General features: G+C 55.6%; 1 protein-coding gene across 3 annotated transcripts in view; it reads right to left on the bottom strand.

The window, feature by feature from the left end:
* Window positions 1–11,565, bottom strand: part of CTU2 (cytosolic thiouridylase subunit 2) — a 65,974-nt gene that overhangs the window by 785 nt on the left and 53,624 nt on the right. For 2 of the 3 annotated variants that reach the window (XM_032764272.2, XM_032764273.2), the window contains exons 2-15: window positions 11,475–11,541; window positions 10,493–10,567; window positions 9,294–9,372; window positions 9,138–9,197; window positions 8,425–8,485; window positions 6,210–6,319; window positions 4,473–4,783; window positions 3,765–3,900; window positions 2,623–2,754; window positions 2,039–2,130; window positions 1,391–1,488; window positions 751–892; window positions 441–507; window positions 60–118 (exon numbers count right to left, since the gene is read on the bottom strand). In XM_032764272.2, the coding sequence (XP_032620163.2) occupies window positions 60–118; window positions 441–507; window positions 751–892; window positions 1,391–1,488; window positions 2,039–2,130; window positions 2,623–2,754; window positions 3,765–3,900; window positions 4,473–4,783; window positions 6,210–6,319; window positions 8,425–8,485; window positions 9,138–9,197; window positions 9,294–9,372; window positions 10,493–10,567; window positions 11,475–11,536 (1,484 nt within the window). In that variant the 5' untranslated portion in view covers window positions 11,537–11,541. Of the gene's footprint in view, window positions 1–59; window positions 119–440; window positions 508–750; window positions 893–1,390; window positions 1,489–2,038; window positions 2,131–2,622; window positions 2,755–3,764; window positions 3,901–4,472; window positions 4,784–6,209; window positions 6,320–8,424; window positions 8,486–9,137; window positions 9,198–9,293; window positions 9,373–10,433; window positions 10,568–11,474; window positions 11,542–11,565 lie in introns of those variants that run through there. The other variant, XM_075073890.1, reaches the window with a different exon arrangement.

Genomic DNA, 11,565 nt, shown 5'->3' with positions numbered 1-11,565 from the left:
CTCTGATGCAGGCCGCAGGAGCGCGGTGACTGATGGCGCCAGCCCACCCGACCTCGTACCTGTGTTTCCTGCGCTCTGCCTCCGAGCGGACGTAGAGCGGGAGGCTCTCCAGGCAGATCTGTAACAGAACAGAGCAGCAGTGACGGGCTGCCCCCAGCGTCCCCTGTCCCTGTGCTGCTGGGGTCCGTGCAGACGCAGCAGACATGGAGCGTCAGGGCGTGTCCCACCCCGGCACTGTGCCGTAGCCCTGGATGGGGGCAAGGGGCTGATGGGCAAAGCTGGGATTCGAAGGAGACTCCTCCAGGATCACAGTCTTGCCAACAAAGGAGACCCACCCCACTAGACAGCCAGGTTTGCCGGGTGCCTAAAGCAGGGCTGGGACTGCCCCCCGCAGCCTGGCTTGGGCTGCAGCAGAGCCCCTGAGGGGCAGTGGGGCTCACCGTGTCCTTGATGGTCAGTCTGCAGCCGTAGCAGAGCAGAGATAGGATGTTAGCCCGGGCGTCAGCCCTGAGGGAAGAAGGCAGAAGTGAGGAGAGGGCCAGGGCCAGTTCTCTCCAGGGATACTCTGCTTGCAGGGTTCCTGTGACGAGCTAGCTGGGGGCAGTTGAGGATGATGGTGCCGCAGCTGCTAGGGAGTGTAGGCCCAGATGGGAAGCGCGTGCGGGGCCACAAGGCCAGTGCCACTCCAAGCAGCGCACCTACCCCGCGATGGATCCTGGGCTGGGGTTTGCTGTGTTGGAGATGCCTTACCCTGGACCTGTCGTGTTCATGCAGCATCCTCTCTTCTCCTCTGCCCCCGGGCAGCACCCTCTCCCGGCAGGCGACGCAGCTGGCAGCTTCTGCTGGGACAGCTGCTCCGAGACCAGGATGGCTTGCAAAGCGGAGCCGTCCTCTGCACCAAAGAGATGGTAGTCAGAGCCCCTCGGGCTTCTGCTCCCCATCCAGCAGGCCGGGCATCTGCCTCCCCCTGGCAGAGCAGACAGGGCCGGCCAGTGACCCGAGCCAGGATGGCAAACCCCACAGCCCTGGCGTTCAGACACCCTCTGCCAGGCAAAGCACAGCCAGAGGCAGGTTCCTCTGCACGGGGGGCCCTGGGAATATCCAGGCCCCTAGTTCAGATGAGAAAAGGGACTAGTTAAGCCCTTAGCCAGGCTGCATCACTAGGCCCCCCAGCCCCGCACTCATGGCCAGGTTCCCCTGCTTTGCTCCTGGGGGCAGTGAGAGGCCAGAGCCGGATGGGCTCTGACCCAGGAGGGCAGTTGTTGGTGCCCTGCCCTAGATCAGCCAGAGGGGATCCTGCGGAGGGGGGAGGCTGCCCCCTTCAGGGCAAGGGGTCTGACTGAACAGACCTTGCGCTGGCTGGGGGCAGGCGAGCATCATTCGCACATACCCACGTTGGTGTCCAGGGCACACAAACACAGGAGGCAGCGTTCGGGCTCAGCAGCAGGGCCAGCATCTCCAGGGGTCGTGCTCAGCTTCTCGCCCGTCCTACAGCCCAGAGGGGGGATGCCCAGAGGTTAGTGCCAAGCGACAGGGCAGCCAGTGCCACTGTGAGTGATGCCCTCACAGCTCGTGCAGGCAGACGGGGCCTCCCTCTTCACCAAGGCCTGGGCACAACAGGGGCAATTCTTCAACAGCAACGGTAAGTCTCAAACTGTGCAACTGCCCCACTCCCATGTCCCCCACTACTCCAGCCCTGGGCTTCCCCGACCCTGCTCTGCTGGGGCCCCTCAAGCCTGACTCCAGTCCCAGGCTCCCCACACAGTTCAATCAGTGCCCTGTAGCCCCGCCCATGCCATTTCAGCCCTGGGCTCCCCATGCAGCAGGAGGTGCTGTGGGTCAGGATTCAGGGGCGCTGCAGAGTTCTGACCCTCCCGTAAGCTGAAGCTTCCAGTCATTCCCACCAAGGTCTGGTCCTACAAGGCGGGCGAATGGCCTCCAGGGCGAAGCCGTCCCTACGGTTCCCAGCTGAGCAGCACCAAGGTCTGCACAGCTGTCGGGGGGTGGGGGTAGGGGAGGTGCAGGGGCTTGCCCTTACCGGTACACAGTGCTGACGGTCGAGGGGAACTCTGCCTGCAGCCCATAGAGGAAACGCTCGATCACCCGGTGGATGCTGGCCTTCTCCAGGGCCTGGGCCGGGGAGAAATCCTCACGGAGTCTCATAGCCTAGCTGGCTCCAACCCCCACGCCCGCCCCAGGACTCCCCTGTGATGACAGCAGAGCAGCTGGGGCATCCCCACAGGTGTTCAGAGGCCCTGGAGTGATGGAATCGGCACCCCGCCCAGCTCTGCAGTGCCCAGGGGAGGGGGCATTAGGCTAATCTGCCAAAGCCTTCCCCTAGTCACATCGGCTGGGCCCCAGCCCTCACTGCTTTGGCTGGAGCCCTGGCCTCGCTGCAGGCAGGCACTTGGGAAAGTGCCCCTTGGTGCCAGAGGCACCGGAGTCCCTGCCCTGCAGGGCTCTCCAAGAGGACACATTGACCGCTGGGAAGGCTGCAGGGCCCGTGGGTTGGGCTGGGACGAGAGAGGGGTGCCCAAGAGGAGGTGCCACTGACCTGCCGGAAGAGCCCAGTGCCCGGCAGGCGCTATCCTGGCAGCTGGCCCAGACCCGCACGCCCCCTACCTTGGTGTCCAAGGCAGGAGTGAAGACCGTGGGAACGCCAAACAGGTGGTTGTAGAAAGCGATTTCCTTGGCGGAGTACTCCCTCATGGGCCGCACCACCACCACGTCGCCATGGCGATCGTCCGAGAAGCCCTGCACGGAGAGAGACTCGCTGAGGGACTCGGTTTCCCTAACTCCTTTAGATTTTCAGGGTGGGAGAATCAGATTTTATTTAGTTAGTTTTTATTGTAGCTTTATCTTTTTCTTCCTTGGCCTCCCGTCAGAAACTAACTCAGCGCTTGGTCTGCTCTGAGCACGGAGAGAGGAGCCAAGAACTCTTGGGTTCTCTGGCCTTGGCCGAGTCACTTCCCGTCGGTTCCAGCACCTGCCCCACGGGAACGAGTGGGTGAAGGCGTACGATCCCAAGTATCTCTCTCTGTTAAGCCAGTCCCCGAGTGCTTGGGAGCCGCAATCTAAGGGTTAACGCGACCTGGCTGGAGCCGGGGCCGCAAGGCGTTCGCTCCAGCTTGTGAAGGGAAGCAGAAGGATGTGGTGCAGCTCACCTGACCGAAAGCCCCAGCTTGAGCAGTCAGTGCAATGACATCTGTCCCAGCTCCAGCGTTTGCTGCTGCAGCTGAGAAATGTCAATTTCACAGGCAGGAAAACCTCCCCTTCCTGGAGAGCACGGAGCAGAAACTGATCAGATCAGAATCCCCGTGCTGCCGCATACAGCAGCTCGCACGCTGCTCCGCTCCGACGCCCGTGTACTTGCAGGGAGCCTGTTAAAGGCATTAAGGCAGCTGGAGAAGATCAGGGACATAGCAACTCCTTGTTCCAGGCCCATGGGTGGATTATACAGTCACCCAGCACTAAGCTGTGGGCCCTGGGCACACTCAGTTACGAAGACAATGGAGCAGTTGTGGCAGTGCCAGCTTCTCCCTGAGGTCCCGATAAACCACAACGCACTAGTGCTGCCATGGCCCAGGCAGAGCAGAGAGGCCACAGTGCAGCGCGTCTCCAGCACAGCACAGCAGCCTGGCAGCACTCGGACCAAGGCCTCCGGCTGGGGAAAGGGGCGAACAGTGGAGTCTGGGTAACCAGTGACTCCAACCCAACTCAGATGCCTGCTTCCAGGCGCCCTCCCGCCCATGGCCAGCACTTACTGTGTCCATGGCGAGGGAGGCTCCCCGCCCCAGTGAGAGGTTGGTCAGCAGTTTGACAGCCAGGCGGGTGCAGCTGTCTCCCATCATGACCTTGGAGTACTCTTGGGTCCTAGCCGTGTGCAGGATTAGGTGGTTCCTGAAGGAGGAGAACCCAGAAGTGAGGGAGGGCTGCGGCCCGGACCCAGACAGATACGTTGAGCCCATCAGCCCTGGCCAGCTCCTCACGGACACCAGGTCCCACAGCAAGCCTCCCACCCATTGCTGTGTCCAGGGCAAGGCAGAGGGGCCATGTGGGGCAGCAGAGCCCATTTCTCCATGGGGGCTTCAGAGGAGGGAGACGAGATCTCAAGGGAGCTGGGGGGAGATGACTACCAGGGCTGGGCTTTCCCAAGGCCCAGAAGGGAGATCCAAAGGTCTTGCGATACCCAGCGTGTGCAGGCAAGTGGCCTAGGCAGCAGAGGTCCCTGGTGCTCGCTGGGGGGCCTGATGCGAGAGCGATGGACAGACGCTCCCATGGATGCGAGCTGCAGCATCATGGCTGGGAAACAGTGCATGCTGGGATGGATTGGAGGACAGGAAAGGCAGAGGAAAAAGCTCCTCAGCCCCTCCCCTCCTGGGCAACACCCAGGTGGCAGGGTCAGAGAGGGCAAAGCTTGCAGCCCTTGGCACAAGGGCCCATCACCCCACAGCACTCTGGACGGGGCTCACCTCAGGGTCTGCAGCAGCTCTTCTTTAGCCGTCAAGGTCTTCACGGACCCAAAGAGTTGGATCAGCTGCTCAGTCCGGACTGCAGCCAGCAGCCTGGCTTCCGGGGTGGCCAGCCCCTCCATTCTGGGCACATCTCGCAGGCTGACCTCGGTAAGCTTCTCCTGGATCTGCCTCTCTGGGAGAGAGGGGCTTCCATCCTCCTCCCGCCTCTGCTGGTGGATGAAGCCCTCCACTGCTTCCTTGTAGCTGTTCTTGGGGCCTGCGGGATTGTGGGGCGCACGCTGCAGGATGGAGCTGGGCAAGTCAAACACCTGCACGGAGCAAGCAGAGGATGGATCCTGTTAGCCACAATAAGCACCTGCATTACAGTGAGATCAGTGCCTCAGGAGCTGGCAAAACCCAGACAACAGAAGAGCCCCAGGGAGATTGTGCCAGAGACGGGATTAGACATCAGGAGTCCCAGTTCCAGCTTCCCGCTCACACCAGGCTGCCTCTCTAATACATAACAACAGCCATACTGGGTCAGACCAAAGGTCCATCTAGCCTAGTGTCCTGTCTTCCAACAGTGGCCACTGCCAGGTGCCCCAGAGGGAATGAACAGAACAGGTATTCATCAAGTGATTCATTCCCAGCTTCTGGCAAACAGAGGCTAGGGACACCATTCCTGCCCATCCTGGCTAATAGCCATGGATGGACCTATCCTCCATGAACTTATCTAGTTCTTTTTTGAACCCTGTTAGTGTCTTGGACTTCACAATATCCTCTAGCAAGGAGTTCCACAGGTTGACTGTGTTGTGTGAAAAAACTTTTTTTCTGTTTTAAACCCGCTGCCTATTAATTTCATTTAGTGACCCCCTAGTTCTTGCGTTTATAAGAAGTAGTAAACACCACTTCCTTATTTCCTTTCTCTACACCAGTCATGATTTTCTAGACCTCAATCGTATCTTCTGCTTAGACGTCGCTTTTCCAAGCTGAAAAGTCCCAGTCTTATTAATCTCTCCTCATATGGAAGCCATTCCATACCCCTGCTCATTTTTGTTGCCCTTTTCTGAAACTTTTTCAATCCCAATACATCCTTTTTGAGATGGGTCGACCACATCTGCACATAGTATTCAAGGTGTGGGCGTACCATGGATTTATATAGAGGCAACATGATATTTTCTGCCCTATGATCTATCCCTTTCTTAATTATTCCCAGCATTCTGTTCGCATTTTTGACTGCCGCTGCACATTGAGTGGATGTTTTCAGAGAACTATCTCCAAGATTTCTTTGAGTGGTAACAGCTAATCTAGACCCCATCATTTTATATGTATAGTTGAGATTATGTTTTCCAACATGCATTACTTTGCATTTATCAACATTAAATTTCATCTGCCATTTTGTTGCCCAATCACAGTTTTCAGAGATCCTTTTGCAGCTCTTTGCAGTCTGCCTGGGTCTTAACTATCTTTAGTAATTTTGTATTATCTGCAAATGTTGCCACCTCAGTGTCTCCTTCAGGCCCTATCACGGCTCAGGGCATCCCAGCCTCATCAGCTCCTACTGGACAAATCTGTGCCCCTCATTCCTAGGGCACCAGGTGGCCGTCCTGAGCAGGGGCCTCGGACATCTCATCCATCTCATCTCTTCCCCCAGCACCTGGAATTGCAGTGAAAGGGGGGGGGAGGGGGCTGGGGCATGTGATTTCTTGCCCAGTGTCTGCCTCAGCACTCCGCAGGGCCGTGACCCCACCCTACCTCTTCTAAGTGGGCCAGGTGATATGGAAACCCTGAGGCTTGCAGGATGGTCTCCATCTGGAGCAGCGTCTCCCCTCTCTCAGCCAGGCTTTGTCCGCACACAGCTCCCTCTGAGGAGCAAACAAGAGATGCCAGATGAGGAGAGTTAGCTGCCTTGCAGGAGACACTTCTCCATCTCTGAAGAGGTGGCCTAGGACGCTCCAGCCAACCCAGAAGGCATGCAGCCACATCTACCCTCCTCACCAACTAACAAGGCATGGCGATGGGGCTCTCCAACGCTTGGGCAGTGAGGATACGGGCCTGTAGGCCTTAAAGGCTGCATCCAATGGACCAAACTGCAGCCACCCTTCTCTTTAAGACAGGAATGCAGACTGGGGAGCAGTTCCCAGCAGCATTCCACTTTCCTACAGGCTGCCAGACCAGATCATCTCCAGGTGGGACTTGGATTCTCCGTGGGCAGCCCAGAGCCATGCTGCAGAACTTTAGATGCATCCACCCCTTCCTCATCTCCATATGCAGTATTCGCCAATACACATTCGGTGTCATACACAGCATATGAGTAGGTGTATGTGCATGGGTTTACGTAGCTAAGTGTTGAGAAGCTATGTTAACTGAATGAATTATGCTCTTCCCACAATTCTGTTTATCCATGCCAAGTACCCCATAACGCTCTGCAAAGCTGAAGTCAGCTTTGGCATTAGAAAATAAGAAACTTGTCAAAGGCAAAATCCATGAATGTTCTGCCCCAGTCCCATGGGGAGGTACCTTCACATCCCTGGAGTGCTAGTATCCCAACAAAGATAAGGAACAAACAGGCCAATAAGTAAAGGAACGGTCCAAACGGAGGGCTTGGACTTCAGTGACATATAAAGAGCTTTGTAACTTGTAAAATCATCCTCTAAATGCCGCTAGCTGAAATGCAGATCTTGGAAGCACCCCATCCATGCACGGCAAACCCACCGCGAGAGGGTGCGTTCGTCTCCTCACGTTGTACTGGTTTCTCTTTGGACAATGCATTTGGCTAAGTTCAACTGGCTGGTCTCTTGAATGTTTTTAAGACTGAAGTGTGAGTTTAGTCAAACAGGCTACACCACTGAGTCAGCAGCAGAACCCAGCAAAAGAACCCAGAAGAAATACACTAATCCTCCAGCCAGGCCCCACTCCCTTTCAACCCCACTCCCAGGGACGTTGGGAGAGGTAGGAGGATCCCCACCCTCAAACAAGCAGAGCTGCTCCACCCATCCTATTTATAGTCTCACAGCCTGCTGGTGCTGCCAGGCGGAGAGTGCCCATCTGGTCGGGAAATGAAGCACAGGGCTCAGCAGGGCATGTCCAACTAACTTGTGCTCGGGTAGGGTCCAGACTGGGATTGCTCTGCAGTCTCTGGAGATGGAAGCACAGTTGGTGCACTAACCCCCTGGTCCATCACCGCCTCATAGTGGGGGCTGGTGTAGCTGCCCAGCGTCTTGTCTCTTTGGATTTAAAGAAAGCAGCTAGCTATCCTTTCCCTATCAGTGATAGGGGTACACATACCCCACCCTCAGCTGGACAGGGGAAGGGTTAATAGTCTGTCAGGGCAACAACAGAGGAAACTTCCCCTCTTCCTGCCCATTCATGAGGGCAAGGAAATTAGAGGGGGCAGTGAGAGGCTCCGAGTCCACCATGCCTCCCACAGGAAGGAATCTCCCCCTGCTTCCTGCCCAGGGGGACCAGAGAACCAGGACAGGGGGAAGCTGCTTGAAGAAGTTGCTGCCTGAGGAGGGGATACTGTGAGTGGTGGATCAGGCTGAGCGCCCTATTCCTGAGCCCATGCCGGGAGCTCTGGCTGGAGGGGCGTGGGACCCTTTGAGTTGCTGGACCCTTCCTGGAAAGGGGACACCATCCACCTGCATGCCCTGTGTGTCTGAAGTATGCCTCCCCTGGGTGCCAGTCACTGAACCAGACTAGCTTAACCCCCCATTTCCAATGTGTTTACTCTGGCACCGGCCATCTCACTGCTTGCTAGGGGAGCCTGCCTCCCCAGGCCTGAAGGGACACTACCAGTAACAGGAGAGCGGAGAAACTAGACAGGACTTAACAGTGAGAGGGGGACTATCTGAAACCAGGCTCTCTTAATGCTGGACAGCGTCAGCAGATTCTAGAGGGTTCTGGCTGTAGGCTGACCCAAGACCGCATGCTCAGAATGGGTTGGGAGCAGGGCAGGTTGCTGGGTTACCGTCAACATAGATGATGCCTGGTATAAAGCGCAGTTTCTTGGCTGTCTCCCGACTCAGCCCCTGAGAAGAGAAATGGGAATGAGCCACTCGCCCCAAGCGCTGGGAAATGTAATTCGGGATTGCATATCTTAGCAGCATCCCATGGATCTAGCAGAGAGGGCAGGTCTGACTTCTCTAATCCTGGCTATTAGAGAGGCATTCCCACAGCCCCGGCAGAGATGCCTAATGTTTCTAGTTAACAACACACCTAGATCTCGTGGGCTGAAGGCCCCAGCCTCCACCAAGTGATTATAATTGACATCTGATTACACTCAGACATTGACCTGGACCCTGACATTTGGATGCAGTCACGGTAACTGTGGGCATAGCTTAGATGCTCCCCTCACTTGGACTTCCCCGGGGGCTGTGAGTTTCCCACCTTTTGGGAATAGGGAGCTGCAGGTGCACTGGACAGGAGTTGTGAGAACATCTAAGGAGCCACATTCACTGATTGCACTTCTACAGGTTAGACACGAGGGCATACAGAAGCAGACAGGCCTTTTAGGAGATCCAGTCCCTCACCCCACAAAGCAATGCTTTCCTCTCTGCTTGTTCATCAGCCTCCTCTTAACCATCTCTAACACCCCTGCTACAGTCCAGGTGGCTGTTCCTTCCTCCAGCTAACTGCTCTCACTGTTCCTAACAGCTAACAAGTTAACAGCTAACAAGATACCTCTTGGACTTGTCGAAGCATTGAGCTAGAGGCAGGTCCACCCGATAACGCAAGAAGAACCTGTAAGGGAGACAGAAGAAAGAATTAACCATCCATCTCTGCTTCCCCCTCTCCTTCCCACATCCATCCCCGCCCTTACACAAAAAGCGACTCTACCTTCTCTCCTGGGTAAATGGCACGATTCTTCCCAAGCATCGCACGGAACTTGTGAACAAAATACTCCCTAAAACAGGCCCTTGGAAACAAACACGCATGTAAGTCATTAGAAACGACACTCCCAACCTTACACGAGATCCCAGCCTTGGCAGGCAGCACCTCAGGCACCCACATCTCGCTGCTAATAAACCTTTGATTCCAGCACAGGCCAACCGGGAGGCACAGGGAACTGCCTGCTACCTTGCCTGACAGCAAAGTCAGTCAATGAGTCCCCCTTAAGATCTCATCAATTAGCTTCTGTCTGACAGCAAGACAGTTCCAGTGTGGGCACCCAGAAGTCTGTGAAGATCCAGTTTAAAGCCAGTCTGAGAAACCAGGCTTGCTGGATCCCTCTCAGCCAAAACAAAACAAAACAAAACAAAAGCCCAAGAGGGAAAAGTTCCGGTCTACAAAGACAGGTATCAATTTCAAAGGGTTTGCTGCCTTTTCAAATGGTCGAGTTAAGCCAGACACAAGGAGAGGTCAGTCCAGAGCTGTCAGGTAAAAATGAGCACAAGGCATGAGAAGGCCACATTTGCAAAGACCGTAGGCGTGCAGGTATGCGCATGCCCACTGCTAACTGCAACTAGAGTCCCGATCACTTGTGTGCGTGCCGTTGCTTGGGTTGTACTCCCAGTCACAGTAGTACCCCTACAAACTGCCTATGCAACTGCAAACCCAAGCATTCAAAAATCTGGCCTGCAGAGCTCAAAAAAATCAACTTCCGAGATTCATATAAAAACAATGTGGGGCAGATTAAATCTGTCTGTTTTCCAAATTAAAAAAAAAAGGGGGAGTGAACCACCTCCCCCTTTTCCTACGCTCATACCCCATTTCTCCATAACTAGGGCTCTGCATCACAGTCCCACTTGCATGCAATGGTAGTGACTGGCTCTTTGCAGAAAGAAAAAGATACACATCCAAAGCAAGGGCCTTACAGGGCAACTCCCCACATTCCTGAATGAGTTCAGGCTGCTGCACACAACTGTTGTGCTCTTTATTAGCTAGTTGGTTTGAATCTCCCTTGCAACCCTCCTCGTAAACAGCCCTATTTCAAACAGATCGATAAAGAGCAGTAAATGAGGATCTAAAGATGGGAACGTTCTGGCCTTCTGAACAGGGTTTCCTCTTGCAAATCACTACGGCTGTTTTCCTCTTACTTGCAAAAGGCATCTCCAACACGAATGACCAACACAGGAGAGGCCTCCTTGCACTTCATGCACTTCTGCGCACAGCTAGGGAAAGAGACAATCAGAGCGAACCGATTACCACTGTAGGGACCCACCGTCACGCAAAGAGCAACGCAAACCACCATCAGCTTGTTTGAACACTTTGAAGATACCAGGTGCTTTGTAAGTACAGAGCTGAAGGATTGGCGCAGTAGAGTTGCATTTTTTTAATAAATGGATTTGGGGTTGATGTGGGAACTAGAGAGACTGAAATGATGAGGTTATGTACGCACGGGAGGTGGTAGCGCAACCAGTGACCTAGCAGTAAAAGGCTACGTTATACTATTAGCCCTGGAGCTGACCAGCTATCACCTCCAACTATACAAATCTCAGTCCACATGTCATTATGTCAGGTCCCATTTTCAAAGCACAAATCTGAAGGCAAGTGTTCAAGCTGGTATTTGCACATACACAGCTGCAGTTGTGCTAGGTCAGTTGTGGCCATGTGATAATCTGGCCAGATGAGGTCCAGGGGCACTTTTCAATTTCTCTCTCCTCTGAAGGGCCAAAGCACTACGGGGTGAGTAAAATAGTTGCAGGACAAGGTAATTGTCACCTTGTGGCTATATACTTCTGTACTGTAGCACCCACAGGCCCCAGCGAGGAGCAGTGTCCCATTGTGCTGGGCACTGCAAGCCCCCCAAGCCCGGTCGGGACCCGGGATGTAGGCTGGCAGCGCTATGTCCCTCAGGGGGGTGAGAAATCGATATGACTGAGCAGCCTGGCTACGCCGGCCTAGCCCCCAGTGTAGACGCAGCGGTGTCCCCAGAACCCCGCTCTGCGGCTCAGGGGACCGGGCAGGCCGCGGGCACCAAGCCCCAGCTGGCCTGGCCCAGGCTCCACTGGCCTCCCGCCCCGCTGTCTCTGCGGCCAGGCGAGGGGGCGGTTGAAGAGGCCTGGGCCGGGCTCTCACCTGACGCGGGGCCGCCTGCGGGGCGGCTCGCAGCCCCCGTAGTCCTCCCGCGCCTGGCACATGGCGGAGAGCATCAGCAGCTGCCCTGCAT

The sequence above is a fragment of the Chelonoidis abingdonii genome, chromosome 19 (assembly GCF_003597395.2).
Source record: "Chelonoidis abingdonii isolate Lonesome George chromosome 19, CheloAbing_2.0, whole genome shotgun sequence".
NCBI lineage: Eukaryota > Metazoa > Chordata > Testudines > Testudinidae > Chelonoidis > Chelonoidis abingdonii.
This window is presented reverse-complemented; position numbering and strand designations above follow the sequence as displayed.